The sequence below is a fragment of the Pseudorasbora parva genome, chromosome 1, assembly GCF_024679245.1.
Source record: "Pseudorasbora parva isolate DD20220531a chromosome 1, ASM2467924v1, whole genome shotgun sequence".
NCBI lineage: Eukaryota > Metazoa > Chordata > Actinopteri > Cypriniformes > Gobionidae > Pseudorasbora > Pseudorasbora parva.
Genome location: NC_090172.1, coordinates 35,176,278 through 35,196,053, shown reverse-complemented (window position 1 = coordinate 35,196,053; position 19,776 = coordinate 35,176,278). Strand labels below are relative to the sequence as shown.

At 37.1% G+C, this 19,776-nt stretch overlaps 1 protein-coding gene across 5 annotated transcripts in view; it reads left to right on the top strand.

Moving 5' to 3' along the window:
* The window catches only part of sorcs2 (sortilin-related VPS10 domain containing receptor 2), a 244,308-nt gene extending 224,675 nt beyond the window's left edge, over window positions 1–19,633 (top strand). Inside the window, exons 15-28 of one of the 5 annotated variants that reach the window (XM_067438779.1) lie at window positions 2,190–2,310; window positions 3,140–3,273; window positions 3,443–3,571; window positions 4,670–4,841; window positions 5,001–5,187; window positions 5,515–5,648; window positions 5,985–6,108; window positions 7,833–7,945; window positions 8,149–8,268; window positions 10,718–10,817; window positions 11,397–11,423; window positions 12,570–12,672; window positions 13,178–13,323; window positions 16,665–19,633. In XM_067438779.1, coding sequence (XP_067294880.1) covers window positions 2,190–2,310; window positions 3,140–3,273; window positions 3,443–3,571; window positions 4,670–4,841; window positions 5,001–5,187; window positions 5,515–5,648; window positions 5,985–6,108; window positions 7,833–7,945; window positions 8,149–8,268; window positions 10,718–10,817; window positions 11,397–11,423; window positions 12,570–12,672; window positions 13,178–13,323; window positions 16,665–16,729 — 1,675 coding nt within the window. In that variant the 3' untranslated portion in view covers window positions 16,730–19,633. Of the gene's footprint in view, window positions 1–2,189; window positions 2,311–3,139; window positions 3,274–3,442; window positions 3,572–4,669; window positions 4,842–5,000; window positions 5,188–5,514; window positions 5,649–5,984; window positions 6,109–7,832; window positions 7,946–8,148; window positions 8,269–10,717; window positions 10,818–11,012; window positions 11,370–11,396; window positions 11,424–12,569; window positions 12,673–13,102; window positions 13,324–16,664 lie in introns of those variants that run through there. The other 4 variants (XM_067438760.1, XM_067438786.1, XM_067438769.1 and 1 more) reach the window with 4 other exon arrangements.
* Window positions 19,634–19,776: the final 143 nt, after the last annotated feature.

Genomic DNA, 19,776 nt, shown 5'->3' with positions numbered 1-19,776 from the left:
TCTTCATTTTTGGAAAAAAGTATTTAGTTTTATTATATTTATAAAAGAAAGATGTACTGAGTCTTTCTGAAAAAAAAAAAACAAGCGGATGGAGGCGTATCGTGTGGCCGGAGCTAAGGAATCACGAGCGTGCAGCTATTGCATTGATAGTATCTGAAAGCTGTGACATCCTCAAGCGTGGAAAAGAAAACGTTATCCTAACAAACCATGGCTATCAATCAGATTCAACTAATACAGATATGATCCAGAATCTGATCCAGAGGCTGAAATAAGTAGTACATTGCATGGTATTTAGTGGCTTGTCAACATTTGTGTGGGTTTACTCGTGGTTTATGAGGACATGATTTGGTTTATGGAATATTGTATGCGACTAAACCTTAGCAGTAGCAAGCAAAACGGTTTTGCACGTCAGGCTAGTGTATACATAGAAAAACAATGGAGTAACCGTTAGCGCATTTGAATGAAGAAGCACGCTTTGTGCGAACGTCCCCTAGGTTTATGTTTGGGGTGGTTTTATAATAAACAAATTGACACCTATAGTGGTCAGCTAAACAAATTTAAACACACACCATACATCACATGCTCCATTGATAAATTAACTATATACGATCGTGTTGTTTACTGATGTTTACTTACAGGACGATAGCCAACCACATAGACATTTGAAGCAGTTTTACTCACCGCCTGCTTCCAAAGCACGACCGTTCTCATCCTTTCTCGTTGGGACCGCTCCATCAAAAACACACTTCTTTGGTAAAGTTGTTGATTTGGTGAAGTCCTGAGACTGCAGTGAGTGCAGCGTTTATAGGCGTCGTGCATTTGCTCTCTCGCTCTGGTCGCTCGCACGTCCTTCCAGGAGAAGAGCCTGTACGGCCCGTGCAAGCAAATTCCGCCCTGTTGACGTCAAGCGGACCCATACTCGAAGAAAACTTTCTGAAACGTGTAAGAAACCCGAAGGAGTATTTTTGACACCAAAATCAAACGTCCAACTTATTTTTTGAAACTTTGTCTATGTTTCGCATTGGAATCCAAACCCCCAAAATGTTATCCTGTGCAGGTTTAAATTATAGATTTTTCAGTCATTATGTTTGTGCTGTCTGAGCATGATCCTGACCTAAAGGTCAGGCCTTTAGTCCATCACATGCTGAATATTCTTTGCAGAACTTAATTTAGCTGAAGGAAGTATATTTATAATTCAGTCAGAACCACTTTGTCAAGTATATTGTTTATTATCGTTGTTGACAGTAATAGCATACAGTTAGTGCTGGCGGTAGGGTTCTGTTCTGGGCAAAAGATGCCTGTCCAAGCAGCAAGTCAACGCCCCTGAGGTACAGAACTTAACCAGTATATGCATACCATGTAATTACGATTCACAATTATATGAGTGTAGACTAACAAAATGCATGAGAAAAAATAAAATAAAAGGCAAATTAACAAAGGAAGATTAAATTCAGGTTAAAGTGGAGTTGGGGTTGGAGGAGGGAGTTTTGATCGCTAGCAGAAATGCTGAAGAACGGGAATTTAAACGGTTGTGTTGATAGGTGTCGAAACTGGATTGGTACACATCAGGAACAGCTGGCTATCAGCTAATGCGAGTTGACTAAGGTGGCCTTCCGGAACTGATGCAATGCTTGATATTTGGACACAGACCATACTTATGGTAAAGCAAAGTGTAGAATGTTTTCTATCTTAAATATTGTGCTATGTGTGATGATCAAAGCCTTTTTAATCATTCATGCCACCCGCGGTGCATTGATTTCTCATAAACACAGATACAGGGTTCCACCTTGTGGTAGTGAACAGTGTTTTGTTTGAGATTAAGTGGAGAGCATCTTCCCATAGATGCCAAACAGCAGGTGGTCTCGGTTTTATAAAGAGGCTGTCCTTTTGATAAAGGCAATGTGAGATTCAAAGGCCTTAATTAAAGAGGCCCCTGCTCATTAGTAGCACGCTGGTGATGAGCGAATTCATGTGCCTGTCCACTTGTTTGCTCCATTCCCAAGATGCGTAATTGGGTAGAGAATGTGTTGTGACTTGAAGTCAAGGTTACACTCCGATAGTCTCGCTTTTCAATGGGATGAATGGCTTTTGTTTCAACATGTGAAGAATAATCGGATGTTTATGGATGGAGGAATGGATTAATGAATGGGCGAAGGATTATGTTTATTTATGTTTACTGTTGTGGACAGGGTATTTGGCCACATAAGTTACCGCTCAGATTGGGAGCTGGTGAAGGTGGACTTCCGCCAGTCATTTCCCAGACAGTGCACAGAAGCTGATTATGACTCCTGGAAACTCACTGACCTACAGGTAATAATATCAGGCTTTTTTTCTCGAGTTATGGCATGTTCAAAAACAATAAAAGCTGAATCAAAGTTCTGTACTCATTTAACTCATTATGGGCCAGATTTACTAAACAGGACAAATTAGCGTGATAGCGCAATTCCAAAAAAGCGCAGATGGGAGTGGAAAGTTCTGCACGTGATTTACTGACGACATGCAAATTAAAGCACACAGATGCATCCAAATAATTTCAATAATGACCAACACAATCTAGCAGTTAGTGTCTGGTTTAAGATGTGCATGCTTTGGGCAGTAAATAATAGCGCAAACATCAGTAAACTGACGAGTGCAAACCTTATTAAATCACCTCGCATGATTCATTTAAATACTGTCCTTCTATAAATTTGGTTTCAGAAAGGGAAACTCCTACAAATACATATGCAATAAGGTCAGCCACAAAAATAACACATGACTTTTCAGCACAATTTTTTCACTGCATGTCTTTATTAAATCCTGACAGTAGTTTTTAATGCCAAAAGAGGGTTTGCGCTAACACAAGCTGTTAGTAAATTTGGACCTTAAACTTATGAGAAAAAAGAAGATATTCTCTTTCTTAGTTAGTTTATAAAAAATAAAACTATTCATTGTTAGTTCATGTTAAATAATATTAATGATACAAATTTTTATTTTAATAATGTATTAGTCCATTTTGAAATTGATCAAAATTGATAAATATTTTTAAAAAGTTTTTCATTGTTAGTCTATGTTAACTAATGTTAACCAATGAAATTGTATAAAGTGTAAAGTGTTACCACTACTTTGTAAATGGAAATGCTTGACACACTTTCTCCTACAGGGAGAGAAATGCATCATGGGTCAGGAACGAATGTACAGGAGGAGGAAAGAATCATCGCTCTGCATTAAAGGGAAGAGTTATACATCAGCTCTAACGGCTAAACCTTGCCAGTGCTCAGAGAAAGACTTTGCCTGGTAGGAAACAGAGAGATAACCTTTGCACATTTCAAGCCAATTGCAATTATACACATATGTCTTTGCTGTAATAGACACTCTTTACTTCACTTTCAAACCCCAGTGCAGTGAATGGTTAAGTAGATCTGGGGCTAAAAATAGAGCTTTACGTGTCTCTGTGTGTTCTCAGTGACTACGGCTTTGAGTGGGCTCCCAGCCTCAGGTTAGAAGGGGATCGCTGCTTTCCTGACTTCTGGCATGATCCTGACGCTCCACCTGAAAACTGCCATTTAGGACACAGCTATAAGTCCAGCACAGGGTATAAACAAACACACACACACTGCAGAACATTAGACAATGCAGGGTAAAACCTTATTACATATGTCAGAAAACACCCATGCATGCCATAGACACTTTAGGTGAACACTTTTTTGTCCAAACTCATTTTTTGCCAATGTCTGCTTGTTAAATCATGACATGTCGAATACTACTTCCGGGTCCATGCTTCTACTTTGTTTCAAGTGAGAATACTCAACAGCCATTTATGAGCAATATTATTTATAAAACACCTTTACGCTAAGCATTTTTTTAAACTCACAGTTTACACTACAGTCTTCAGGCTTACAGTGTCCCAGACACCATTGTTTTTTTTACAGATTCTGAAAAGATGAATCACTGTGTTGCCAACTGAGATTTCGATATGGAGGTAAAGGTTAGGATTATGATGTTTTGGTAGTAGTACAGCACACTTTGAGTGTGTATATTTACACCGTTTGTTGATCACGTTTGGCATTTGATAAAGCGGTTGGACCTGTCACGTCAGTGTTAACATCCGGATAGCAAACTATGTGATAATTACTATGTAGTGAATAGTGAATGAGTGAACAATTCAGCTGTTTTGCAGGAACATGCTATTCATGTTGTCTCATGCTCTGTGAACAATACGATGGATAGAGCAGAGGCAAAACAGATACTCTCAATACTGACACTATTACTATACTATACCCAAAGCAGATATACTGTATTCAGCACTGACTGGATTGAACAAACAGATCAGATTTAATTGCTTGCGAAATGATTTGTTTCTACAACAAAACAGATTTGTGTGAATCAAAGCCATAGTGAGCTGTGTTAAGTAGAGCATGACATTTCAGCAGAAACACGTTCAGCAAAACCTCAGCGGACACAAAAGTTGGTGATTGTTTTTCTATGTTTCTTAACCAAGACATTTTCTGAACACATTATATGGATTTTTTATCCACTTCTTATAGTTGTTTAGGAATGTAATGCATCTTATTCACAACCCTCTAATTCACTATAACCAATAGTTTAAATCCAGGCAACAACATTACATGGATTTTTCAGTTTGAGGAAGCAAGCAAGTCATGGCTAACATGTTTTGTGTTGTCTGTTGAAGTTACCGGAAGGTCATCGCTAATGTTTGTGAAGGTGGCTTGAATAAAGAACAGAGCGCAAAGCAGCATTCCTGCCCTCTGCTGCCCCCTAAAGGCCTGCAGCTGGGCATCAAAGGACAGATGTTGGCCGTGGCACCTGGTGATGACATCACCTTTATAGTGCATCAGGAACAGGTAAAGTAAATGGATTATTCACACTACTTAGAATTTTATAATGTTGATTACTAAAATCCAAGAGCTTGAATGACATAAATATATTTGATTCCACGTGCTAAACACTTTACTACTTTTAGGCTTTAATGTTGATTCATTTCATTGTATTTCCCTCCTCAGGGTGACACCACCAGCACCAGATATCAGGTAGATTTAATGGATGGGGTCAGGGCTATATATGAAAATCTGACTGTCATCGATGAACCCATTCAGCACCGTTATGAGAAGCCAGGTGTTTACCGCGTTAATGTGAAGGCTGAAAACTCTGCTGGACACGACCAAGCCACCCTTTACATTCAAGTCACAGGTCAGTGAAATCTGATTTGAGTGAGAGAAAGAGGATTTAAAGGCCATTGGATTACATTTTGAAAGCTAATGATTGGTATTATCTATAATACTGTGCGATTGTAAGGGTTTAACTGAGTCATAACCAGTAATCAGTCCCACATTTAAAAAAAATCTGAACAAAAACAACTCAAAAGAAAACTTTCATTTCATTTCAATATGGATGGTCATTATTTAGAAAGTTGTACAGATGCCATATATGCAGTTTTATCTCAAGACTTTTTTTTGTTTTTCCTGGAACACTCAATTTGTCTCTATTTTCTCTGTTTTGCCCTCGCTTTCTCTCCAGCTCCTCTACAGGAGGTCCATCTGGAGGTGGTTCCAATCGCTGGCAGAAATCAAGAAGTAAATCTCACAGCTATAGTGCTGCCCACTGAGGCAAACCTCACTGTGTTTTACTGGTGGATTGGAGATAACCTTCAGGTAATTTATAATATTATATGAAGAACTGTACACATGATAACAGAAGTATTATGGTGCTGTTTTAAATGCTTCCTATTGCAGAAGCTCATTTTCTAAGCCAATCCCCACATTTACATTTACATTTCATTTGTTTTTCTGTTTTTTCTATTATTTAAAAAAACAAAACAAAAAAAACATTTCGAGCTGTGTACCCCATGTATTTTATGAAAAAAGTGAGGATATTTAATTAATTAATTGACACAACCTTGCATTAAAGATTATATGCTTACATCTGTGGGACTTATATAACATCTTATATAAACATATAAATATATGATGTGTATTTCCCCTTGACAGCCAAAGCTGACCCTGGAAAACAGCCTGATTACAAGGTTCTCTGAGGAGGGTGAAATTCCTGTGACAGTTCAAGCTTCTAATGGTCGCTCCATGGTGCAGGACAGCAAGACAGTCATTGTTTACGGTAAGATAAAACATGAACAGCATCAGGGGGCGGACTGGTGGCTGCTGGGCAATGTGGGCCACAACTGCTGCTATGCAATGTGTATGTTTCCTGTGATGGGTAGATTTAGGGACAGGGGCAGTGTAGGGGGATAGAAAATACGGCTCGTATGGTATAAAAACCATTACGCCTATGGAGAGTCCCCACATTTCACAAAAACAAACAAACAAAATATTACCATGACCTTTTATATATCAAAAGCTCAGGGTAAAGTTGATTTCTCAATTCATCACCCCTCTAACGATAAAGAAATGTTAAACGTCTGACAGTAATATCCAAAATATCTTTGGCGTATTTCACCAATTTGATTTTCATTTGTCACACAATGTACAATGATTCATAATTGTGAATGTAACAAGCAACAGTGTGTGCATATTTTGAAGATTGCCTTTCTCTTAGAACTCTCACTCTTAGAATATTTCTTAGAACAATTTTATTATTATAACTAATCGTTCATTACTGTGATCAAAAATAGCATTATGTTTCTTTATTGCATTGTATTTTTATGTTAGTAAGTGGGATTGCTCTGTGCATCAGTGAGCCGGTGGGTTATGGTTCGGTGTGTTACAAAATGGGAACAAAGAAAGTCTAGAGCCGCTTTTTTAGACCCAGTCGGCATATGTGAGGTGAATAATCCAAGACCAAAAGGATCTTGTGACAACCACACATCGTATATGATTAAACACACACACACACACACACACACCCTAAGATAACCCTAAATCAGAGGTTATCTATATAAATACTAAGGAGTTTGAAACAGATTGAGAACAATCAATGTACTGATACTGTTTAATTTCTTGATTTACGTGAAATTTAAAATCCTACTTACCGTATTTCTTTCTTATAATGACAGTGTTAAATAGAAATAAAATATTCATGTGATTCCAGAGCTGGATTGAATATTTATGAGTGTGGTGTGATAGGATGAGGTCATGCTTGGAAAGCAGAAATGACAGTCTTCCTCAGAGACAATGTTCAGCTTGAATGCAGAATGAAGAACTGTTGTGCACAACTGTGTCATTTCACTGGTTCATATTATTTGTCCTTAAGCTCAAATTAAACCTACTGGTCACGTAATTAACTTAAATTTAACTGATATTTCTACTTAGACAAATTACTTGGCTATAAAAATTTTGATGACATTTGTTTTACTGGTTATGCGAGTTACATAATGTTTTTCATGTCAGTTGAAAATGTATCCAAAAAATGTAATTTTGTCATTATTTATCATACTTGAACACCATGTCATTCCAAACACATTTGATTTGCTATAGTTATTGTAAATAGGTTTTTGTGTGTGAGAGCCTTACTGAAAGACTGAAGGAGCTTTATAGAATATATCAATCTTGTGGGTGTTTTTGGACATATCAGAACCCTGTTTGTTAAAATAAAACTTATGGTATGGCAAGATTCTTAAAAAAAATAACAGCATATGCGTTTGGAGGATGAGAAAATGTTCTTGGTTGAATCTAAAAGTTATTCCTGTTCCTGTATGAACAGTGCTGTTCTTCTAGTCTTAATAAAGAACCTGTCCTTTGTTTTTTGATTGACAGTGCATTTTCGTTGCCATGATTTATTTTACTGTATGAAAACCTCTAATTTTTAAACCCTTTTTTGCAACTGCAGTATTAACTTTTATATGTTCTTTTATACATCATAATAACTTAAACATCTCTCTTCAGATAATTTCCAGGTCATCCCATTGAGTTTCAGTCGCAATTTGGATCGCTTTAACCCAAACATCCCTGAATGGAGACAAGATGTGGGACAAGTCGTAACCAAGATTCTCGCTAAGGTTCTTACCTCGATCATGCTCTCGCTCTCTCTCTCTCTCTCTCTCTCTCTCTCTCTCTCTCTCTCTCTCTCTCTCTCTGACACACACAGACACACACACAGACACACACACAGACACACAGACACACACACACACAAACACACACTGTTTTTTATGTAAAACATTTTGAATGTACCCATCATGTTGAACTCTTTATCTAATAGCTCACAGGGGTTCCTCGGGACTCTTTGGTTACCATGGTGAAGCCTGGCCTTCCCACTTCTGCAGACCTGTATGTTCTTCCTCCAGTCAGCACAGTGAAGAGGAGTGTGTTTGTGGATAAGGTAAGTGTGTCAAAAAGCCAATTTAATGAGGAGATACATCCTCATACAACAAAAATTAGTCCAGCAACTGAATTGGTGATATGGTAGCCTATTTTCTCAGAGCCTGGAGATACCATTTGCGTAAATAAATAAATAAACGAACAAACAAACAAACAAATAAATAAATATGATATGATATATGATATGATATGATATGATATGATATGATATGATATGATATGATATGATATGATATGATATGATATGATATGATATGATATGATATGATATGATATGATATGATATGATATGATATGATATGATATGATTGATATAGGGTTAATTCCAGTGGTGTAAAGTATTTGAGTACATGTAACTAGTAACTGAACTTAAGTAACTTTTTAGTTATGCCAGCTTTGTAGTTTGCCTGCTTATTTACCCTGTACTCCAATACTTATGTGATGAGTAATGCAATTTACTTGTTATATTTTGCATGGCACCTAACTTTTTCTCCAGCAGTTTATTTCTGCCACACAAAAGAAGTGATATCTCTATTTACAGGACATTGAAGGTACTATATCTTGTTTGGTTTGCCCTTACTCCTCCAAACTTGTCAAAATGGCTACTTTATGCGAATATGAGTGCATTAGTTGCTAAATTGATACAGGATATGGCTGCAGTCGGTGATAAGGCCGAAACAAGCACATCCAGTGCAAGTAGTCATTGACTTTTTCATTTGATTGAACTATTTTATTTATCTATTATATTGAATAGATTTTTTTTAAGGACATTGGTTTACTTATGCCCTTTTGGAGCACTTGAGCTTAGCTGAGACTTGAATGTGTGTAGACGCTTAAGAGGCTGTTGTATTAACATTGATTTTGAGGCAATTTTGAGGTGTTCAGTTTTATTTTGATTTTAGAAAATACATGTGATTGCTTTTCTGCTCACAACTCAAATGTATCTTGCTGTTTTTCACTGACTTGTCTCTTAGGTGTTAAGGACTAGTGCAATTTGTAGCTTAAATCGGTATGAGTAAAATACTTAGATATTGTTAAACTTAGATACTCCCAGGGCTTATAGGGCTTAGATTAATCCAGTATCAGGCCTTAGTTCAATAAGGATATGTAAGTAGCTTTTACAAACATGCCTTGTACTGCTGTACTTCTTGAGATGACAAAAAAGGACACTGGTGTAATTTAATGTGCCCTTATGCTGCTATTTTAAAGCCTTCTAATTTTGTCTTGGAGGTCTCCTGGTTTACATGTATCAAAGGTCAATTTTTTCATAATATATGGTGCTTGTACATCACCACATTATTCAATGATTCTCAAACGATGTGTTGGATGAATCAATCTCTAAATCCCTCCTTTACACAATCTGCTTTGCTCTGATTGGCCAGATGGTCCAGTCTGTTGTGATTGGTGTTATGAAAGGTAAACGTCCATTACCAAATCTGTACTTTAACTGAGGCTTCCTCAGTCCTCAGTGATTGTACACACTGTAAAGACAGTAATGATGGCATTGAGTTTACCATATCAATCCGAGAGCAAGCCTGATGATGAAACATTGGAACATCTAGTTATTCAACCCGAACCTCCGTCGCAAGGACGACTTGAGCTGGACGTTTCTCAGTGATACGCTACTCAGTTTGAGGTACTTTATGAGATGTTGCAACTGTAATTTCTCACCATCAGCATCAACAAGTGTATGTCCATCAGCAAGCTCATGTATATATTTTTAATTTACTGTACTGCACAATACTTACACAGATTGTGATTCTGAGGAGCAAGCTAGTCCAAATAAACTAAGTACTGACCCATCTTTCAAGAGCAAGTGTATTGTGAATCCCATGTCGAACTCCAGGGGCGAAATCAAATCGCTGGCAGATCGAGCTGGGTTCACCCAGTCCACTTCAAACATGCATTTTAGTCTAGGAAATGTTTAGTTATTGTCTGTGTAACTGAGGGTAAGACTATTACTAAAGTTATATTGAAATTGGTGACTTGTAATTTGTAATCTTTACACCTCTGATTAATTCAGGATGAGTGGAAGATTTTTCCCAGTCATCTCAATGGCAAAAATGTCACATTTATCCTGATTTCACCCTGCAGTAAATGCACAAGTTAAATTACTTTCTTGTTTTCTACAGAAAGAAATGGTGGTAACAATGAGCACATTTTTTGCATTAAAATTAATGCATTAACTAACATGAACTAAATATTTTTACAGCATTTATTTACCTTTGTTAATATTAGTTAATAAAAATGTTCATGTTCACATTAGTTCAGAGTGCATTAATGAATGCAAACAAAGTAATTTTGATCTTATGCTGTAGAAGTATTGTTTATTCTTATTCATGTTAGGTAATATAGTTATCTACTGTTAACAAATGAAACCTTATTATAAAGTGTTACCAGTAATGAGTATTAAACTGTTTTTTTCTTGTGTGTATTTTTCAATTCTGTAGCGTGTTCCCACCATCAAGCAGGTTCTGAGTGAGAACAATGTGAGCTTTATTGTGAGAGGAGGGTTACGAGTGTTGGTGACTCTGGCAGACTCAGATTCAGGTGAGCAAAATAATACAGATTCCACAGACAGACAGACAGACAGACAGACAGACAGACAGACAGACAGACAGACACACACACACACACACACACACACACACACACACACACACACACACAAAACGTACAGTGAGTCACTTTACAATTATAGTTCTTCATCAATAATTACTAAAACATAGCCAATGTATTTCTAAGGACCCATAACTAGTGACATGTCAGCCAACGCAACAGAGACTGGTGCGTCACATTAACCTCTCGCTTTTAGAAGTGTCCTCTCTACTCTTTGCTAATGCAGTTATAAAATAAACGGGAAAATAATGCCGTAATTTCTTGTTTCTGTTCTGTTTTCTGGTCTAGTCTTTACGTTAAGTTGACTTTAATTTACTCTTCATATGTATGGTATGCTTCTGTTGGCTTGCATTTCTGTTTGAGTTTTGACCTGTCAAAATGCGCCTTAGTTTGATGAACACATGCATGTTTGAGTATTCCCTTTTTTCTACTTTGCTTTAAAGATCATTTGTTGTGTTTTCATTTGTTGTTTTCTGTATTTAAATGTTTGTTTTGTTGTCTGTATCACAGATACACAAATGGGTTTATCCACACAAGGTGTGTACATTTGTGTGTGATTTGTGTGAATTTGGTTCTGACTTGAATTTGTTTTGTTTTTAAGTGTTTGGTATGTTTATAAAAAATGAGTCAGGTGATGATTAAAAGGATAACTCACCCAAAAATTAAAATTGTCTCATAAAGCTTAAAGGGCTACTTCAGCGATTAGCATATGGCTTTGTAGCAGTAGAAACCGTGGAGTTATTCGAATGATCGTGCTCCCCCCTCTCATATCCCCCTGAGACGAGAGAGTTATGCATTTTATTTCTGGAAAAATTACTCCGGTGACGCAAATATCGTCGATTTGCGTCATCTTTGGGATGTTTGGCCAGAGGCTAAAGACTACAGCCAGCAGAGGGAGCTATTTCCACATGTTTTCCACTCGCACATGGGGGATAGGGTCACAGCTGACAGCTCAGCTCGGCTCAGGCATTCATGGAAACGGTGCGGCCGGCGGAGCAAAGTGAGTATTTTATCTTCTCAAGTTAATTCCTATGAAAGTTAATCTTCCAAAGGCATGAACTAAAAACGCGCCAAACTGAACATGCGCTGAGCACTACTGCCGTGAGTGTGGACACGTTTACCTCAGCTCTCATCACGGGAGCTCATTCAGCTCATCACGATGCGTGTAATCTGACTCCTGCCTCCTGCTGCGTTTGTGCTGACACTTCCTCAGCGGGTAAATCACAATATATTGAACAGACACTTTCAGTTTTTAATTGTAGTGTCTGTTCTCTAACTGAACTGATTTTATGAAGATGAACGCGGTGGTGGGAAAGTAAAAGTGATTCAGTAATTCAGTAGCGGTGTCTTTGGGAGTGGCCTCAAAGGGCAGCGAAGCATTCTGGGAACTGTAGTCTTTCATCCCCATGAAACAAAACCACATTTTCTGTCTTTTCTCAGTCTAGAAAGCACCAAATTCAAAACATAATTTCACATTTCTACTACATTAATGACCCAGTTTTAATACAGATTCATCTTCCCAGCGCTGAAGTACCCCTTTAACGGTGCCTTTAATTCCTGTGGCATTGCAGGCACTAATGATTTAAAGTTTAACCAAGTCAAAGTTTGTATGAAATGAATCACAAATGTGAGCAATGGTTTGAAAGTTCTATGCTGATGCTAACGGAAGCGGGTGTCCTGCAGGTTCTCGTTTGGGTGCTGCAGGTCCAGGTGTTTGGGCTCTTGCTGTCTTTCTCCTCATAAGCCTGATCTCTGCTGCAGCGTTCATACTCTTCAAGTTTAAAAGGTTTGTCAGTTACGTTTTTACTTTTTTTTATAAAATACAATTCATTTGCATTTTAAGATGCTACAATTTAAGAAAAGTAAAGCCTATTTCTGACTTTCCTGTCATTGCTGATGTGGGTTATTAGGACTAACATTTTATTTACTTACTAAATCCAAATTTTCAAATGAATGGAATGAATCTAGAGCTGTCTGTTTTGTAGGTATAACACACACACACACCTATTTTGTCTTGTTGCCTGTCACTGAATTGCATGGTGCACATGTAGGAACCACAATTTTTTTTTTTTAAAGAAGTTTTAATCTTTTGATAATACTTTTAAGTTTCACTGTCCTGTCATACCCCCAATAACAGAAGAATGCATGTTCAGTCCCCACATGTATAATTGACAGCCAGCTTATATAACAGAACATGAACTACAAAACTGTGACAGGAAAAACTACAAAAACCATGGTTCCTTGCTGAGGCCAGAGGAGAGCAGCCTAACGCGTCCCTGGCTGCGTTTCAGAAAACTGCCAGGGCGAAACGTGTACGCCCAGATGCACAATGAGAAGGAGCAGGAAATGACCAGCCCTGTCAATCACAGCGAGGACACGCAGAATATCATTCAAGGCGAGGAGTTCATTGATGACGACCTTGACTCGCAGACACTAGGTAACACATGTTCCGTTACCCTAGACTAACCAGTCATTACTAACCAGAAAAGATAAGTTATGATCAGTCACTCCCAAAATACTTACTCTAACATCAGTTATCACTAATTCAGAAATGGGGCCATTATTTGTTTTTTGTATTGGATAGCATTTCACAACAAGGTTCAATTTGTTATTATTTAGTAATGCATCAGATATTATGAACTATACTTTTAAGCATTTATTAATTTAAGTTAATGTTCATTTATATAAATACTATTGTTAATTGTTAATTAACCCGTTTAATCCCACCGGTCACAATTGTGACCGTAAATTTTCCTCGAATATTTTAGTGTTGTATTAAAAAGCAACTTCTATTATGAAGCAAATTTTCATTTATAATACCCATTTAAGATGTCTACATGAGTTCTGGGCAGGTTTAACATTGCTGCATAGTTTGGTCGTGTGACCACACACACTTATTTCTTGGTACTGCCATCTTAGCACAATGACAATGTGAAAGCACAGAAATGACAGGAAATTTTAATGAATTAATCAAAGTTAATTTTTGAATAGCTCATTCATTTTTTGCACACATCATCATGAAAGGGTCATCTATACATACATATTGAAATTATATGAATACATGGTTTATTCTGCTGTCAGGATGCAGATAAAAGAAGACGGTCACAATTGTGACCGGTAGTATAACACAGAATATGTCCCCTCTATGTCATTCTGTGTTATTCATATGAACTCTCTTACAGACTGAACTGAAAACTGTCCGTCCGTCCATCCATCCATCCATCCATCCATCCATCCATCCATCCATCCATCCATCCACCCACCCATCCACCCATCCATCGTACTTCTGTCTGTACTTCTGTCTGTACTTCTGTCTGTCTATACCTTTGTCTAGCTATACTTCTTTCTGTCTGTCTATCTATCTATACTTCTGTCTGTCTAACTAACTATACTTCTGTCTGTCTGTCTAACTATACTTCTGTCTGTCTATCTATATGTCTGTCTGTCTATACTTCTGTCTATCTATCTATCCATCTATCTAAACTTCTGTCTGTCTGTCTATACTTCTCTCTGTCTGTCTATCTATACTTCTGTCTGTCTGCCTGTCGACTGTCTATCTATCTATACTTCTGTCTGTCTGTCTATCTATCTATACGTCTGTCTATCTGTCTATCAGTCTATACTTCTGTCTGTCTGTCTGTCTGTCTGTCTGTCTATCTATATCTATACCTTATAAACCTTATAAGATATACCTTGTAAACTTCCAAATTTCGGATTTACCAATTGGTGCTTCAATGTTCAAAGTTGCTCTTCCTAATATTTAGGAGTAATAACTACATGTAAGTGCGTATATCTTTTCAAGGTTTGTTGGTCACCTCTTCCCCTCTCTTTGGCCAGACACGTTATTCAGTGAAGATGAACGTGTTACCTAGATTTTTGTATTTATTTCAATGGGCTGCAATTTTCATACCCCCAATTTTTTTTTATTGTGTATCATGAACAATAGAAATAGTTTTGAAGTAAATCCTAATCATATCTCATTCTTATATGTTGGATATTTTATTGTTATTTTAAGTTTCAAACCGGTAAATAGGTCTAATAGAAGAATTTGTATGAATTCTGTCTATGCTGTTTCCCACCGGTCACTATTGTGACCGAGTATAAAACCTAATATTTCACAAACTTAATAATACATTTAAGCATTTAAAATTAGTGTATTTAATATGCAGAAGTTTTTTTTTTTTTAAATGTATTTGTGTATATTTTTAACATTAAATAATTTTTGTTCACCCAAAAATTGAAGTTTTTCTAAACCTCTGTTTTTTTTCTTCTTCTGTTGAACACAAATGAAGATAATTATATTATTTTTCCCATACCATGGAAGTCAATGGGATCCATCAACTGTTTGGTTCCCCATATTCTTCAAAATATCTTTTGTTTTTAGCAGAAGAAAGAAATTCATACAGGTTTAACTTCAGCTTGAGTAAATGCTGACATAATATTTATTTTTGGCTAGCTATCCCTTTAACCAAGACTCACTATTCTTCATAGCTATATTCTTCATGCATTTAATGTTGAGATTTTTTTTTTATATATATATATATATATATATATATATATATATATATATATATTAGGGCCGGGACTCGATTAAAAAAATTAATCTAATTAATTAGAGGCTTTGTAATTAATTAATCGAAATTAATCGCATTTTAATCGCATATAAATATTTTACCTGAGAACAATGAGAAGTAATTTTTCACATGTATTTTTAGTATACCATTGAATAATGACTGAATACATAAGCTTAATCAACAAAATATTGTTTATTTATTTCAGTCCAGCAGACCAGCGCAATGTTTGCCATTAAGTGTAGCAAAAGCATATTTGTGATATTTGAGGCTCGATGTGCTGCGGTGATACGCTAATTCCTTGTTGTATAGCAGGGGTGTCCAATCCTGCTCCTGGAGGGCCACTGTTCTGCTGAGTTTAGCTCTAACCCCAATTAAACACACCTGTACCAGCTCATTAAGGTCTTATTAGGCATACTAGAAACTTTAGCAGTGTATTGATTGAGGCAGGAGCTAAACTCTGCAGGACGTCAGTGGCCCTCCAGGACCGACTTTGGATACCCCTGTTGTATAGCTTGCACACAACCATGCTCTTGTCGACGCTTCCATCATTTCGTTTTTTAAAACTAAATTTTCCATCCACGGGGCCAAGCAAAGCGGTCTCATCAGCTTCTTCGTTCATGTTCACTATGGTTTGTTGTTTTCATGGTTGTTGTCGTGACTCCGGAGCGCTAGTTGGTGTTCCAGTATAATCGGTCCGTCAAAACTCATTCATTGAAAAACGTTCCGCGGGGCAAAAATAAGTGCGATTAATTTTTTTTTTTTTTTTGCGTAATTAATTAACGCGTTAAAGTCCCGTAGTTAATTAATCTTAATTAACGCGTTAAAGTCCCGGCCCTAATATATATATATATATATATATATATATATATATATATATATATATATATATATATATATATATATATATATATATATATATATATATATATATATATATATATATATATATATATATATAAACACTTATATAAATTACATATATATATAATTTATTTGTCATGTATTTCTTATGTAAAGTTTTCAACATAACCTCATGGCTTGATTAAAATCTACACAACCCAAAAATACAAAAGTATAATGAATCCAGAATAACCTGTAGGTGTTATCAAATGTCCACATTTTCTTCAGTGTTACATTGTTCAACCTTGAATTTTTTTTCCCCACCTGCTGGCTTAAAACCTGTTTCTGATGTTCTTGTTGCCAGGCAACCACTCAGGGGTGGTGTTGAGCATAAATTCAAGGGAGCTGCACAGTTACCTGACCAGCTGATGACCAATGTGAAGGTGCCAGTGATGAGCACAATAGACTATGCCTTCCTCCTCTCTCCAGATCTGACCCTTCAGAAGAGAGAGCAGAGACACACCTGCACCAAACCTCCTCCTCTCTATCTTCTCTCTGTCTTTTCCAGCCTCCGTTCCCTCATTCCAGATGGTGGATTTTGTAGCCATCTGCTGATGACCATGTACGCTCACATAGGCTATATTTCCTGTCTGACTGTTAATGTGTGCACCCTGCAGTCTGTCTCGTCCCTGTCCACTGTCTCTCATTTGCTCTCATCACGGGGCATGAAATCAGCCCCACTTACTAATGCCCAGGGAGAAACTCATTGACAAATGCTTTATTTACCATCCTTTTCACTGGACTGTTTTCTGTCCTCCTGTGTTTTTTTTTTCCAGGCTGAATAGATTTTGACACTTTCAGGCCACTGAATTGTCGTGGTCACTGTAAAACTCAGACTAGACAGAAAGGCGAGTGAAGGCTGTGCAGATGTGCTACAATGCACATGGAGCGGGATATGATACACATTTAATTCAGGGGAAGCAACATTTGTTAGATATAGCCAAAGCGACACTTAAGATCACCCTCTTTTCCTTCTACTGTAAACATTGTTTAAAGAAATTTCAGTTGAACCCTTCACTTTTCATATGCAATAACGCATCGTTTGCTTTAGTCAATAACAAAATATATTATTTTGCCCTATTTTGTGGATATGCTATGCAGTAAAAGTCATTTTTGTCCGTCTTATCTAATTCTGCAACGTTAGTTATATATCATAGCTATGGTGAAATTTGTAATTGCCACGTTAACATTGATTACATTTGCCCAAGAAATACAGAGCAAATAACGTCTAGAATTATGTCTAAAAGGAGATACCTCTCTAGTTACTGCCAAATCAGCACAGCTAGAATCTTTTGGGTGTTCCTGGGAAAACCTGAACCAATTATCAGGGTCGCCGCTTACATTTACAAGGCCCAGGGCTACATCCGAAATCGCATACTTCCCTACTGTATAGTAGGCAAAAAACAGTATGTGACAAAATAAGTATGTCTAAATTCACAGTACTTATAAAAGAGTAGGCCTTAAAAAAAAAGGACCCGGATGACCTACTTCTTCCAGCGAGATTGGACGATGGACATGTCCCATGAGGCAACGGGAGCGGAGTGGTAAATTGCAGGGAAGCAACACTGGTAGGTCACATGATAAGGGCAACATAGTGGCTGTCGTACGTCCAGATTACATTCATACTACACACACCCGTACTATATAGAGGATTGTGAAGTAATTACTTATTCAAAATAAGTACCGAGTTGAGAGAGCATGCGATTTTTGGCGCAGCCCAGGACATCGATTTTGTTGTTGCCCCCTGGGAAATTGGCTCTGGAAATAGACCTTTTCCTGTTTGTTTCCTCCAAGAACTGTAGTGCCAAACATTCATCTTTTAGATTATAGTCCATCATCTAAGGAATCTTTGCATAATGCAACATTATCCCCTAAAAAAATCTAATCCCATTTTTCATCGTTAAAATCCTCAGTGAAAGCTAGCTAAATTCATATGCTTGTTTATTTATTGGACTATTTTCTCACAAGCATCAGCCATCGGATGTTGACCGGGACTCAACACAGGATGATTCACAGTGTAGCATTTGCTACCTGTCAGGTTAAGTGTGTGTATAAGCCTATATTAGGCAAAGAAGGACATGGTTACGTTCCCTATCATTTGGCTTGTGTATATATAACAAAGTGTACATAGATCCTTCTGTATATAGCCCCTCCTAAATATGACACTTTCAATAGACCAAAATGTGCACTGTTTTTTCTCCCAAATGCCTCGCACTGGGTTTTCTTGAATTCAGGAGTTCTACATGGACGTGAAATGATCACCTCTACATCTTTTGTCTTTATTCAGCATTGTTTATTGAAGGGTATTCTTAATATTTCACATCTATATCTATAACATTCACACTCACACGACTAAAGAGCTGTGTGAGAAGTGGTGCACTGTGTCTGTGTGCATACTGAATTTGTTTTGTCATTTCAAGGGTTCAGCTATTTAAAACAAGGTGTCTGTCTGAATGGACAGTTTTTTTTCTTATGAACTCTCGTTGTTAAGATCACTAGCGTTTTATGGATGAGGGTCTCTCACTTGCACTAATCACAGTTCATGGCTTGTACAGTGTTGTTCAGGTGGGTTCAGGGAACACGTCATTTTCAACTGAGAAAGACACTGTGTATCTTATGTCACACTACATCAGAGAGAATCACTTCGGGAAGTCTTGACCAAATATGTGATATGCAGGTTCACAGTCTCTGTAATACATTCGGTTGTGGAGCTTGATCAGGCTATATTTTCCAAGTTTGATGCAAACATTGACAACATATATGATGGTCTTGGGTCAATGGATTCTCTCAGCATAAACCAAAAAGACGGCATCTCTATGGTAACAAGTTTATGATTATGTACATCCATAATACAAACCTGTTCATTTAGCCTGTGTATGAAAAGTTATTTAGCGGCATCTGGTGTGTCATCTATATTTCCATACACTAAATGAAAATGAGCAAAAACTTGACTGCCATTGGAGAGATAATCTCATATTCAGAGATGTTTCTTCATCAGTTAAGCTTAAGCAATGGCACACTCCAGCAACAAGGACACTTCTTAAATGCACACCAGGATCCTTTCTGACATTAAGACTCAGACGTGGTGGAGAAACAGTTGAATTCTGATTCTGTATTTTGTTCAATTTCATTTGTTCTTGTTCCTTTAAAATGTAAATGTTTTTGACTCCACTGCAACAAGTGAAAAGCACTTAATCAGCGTGTCTGAATACAAACACTAACTGTAAAGATTTGTTTTGTTAGTTTGAGCTGTTTAATAAAGTTTTAACATTATTCATTAGCTGATACCTGGGTTTTTTTCCGGCCTTATGGAATGAAACATAAAACCTTTGATGTTGATGCTTCCTTTTCATAACCCCAATTTATTTCTTATTATTTGTTTGTTTCTTATTATTGTCTTATTTAATTCCAGCAGT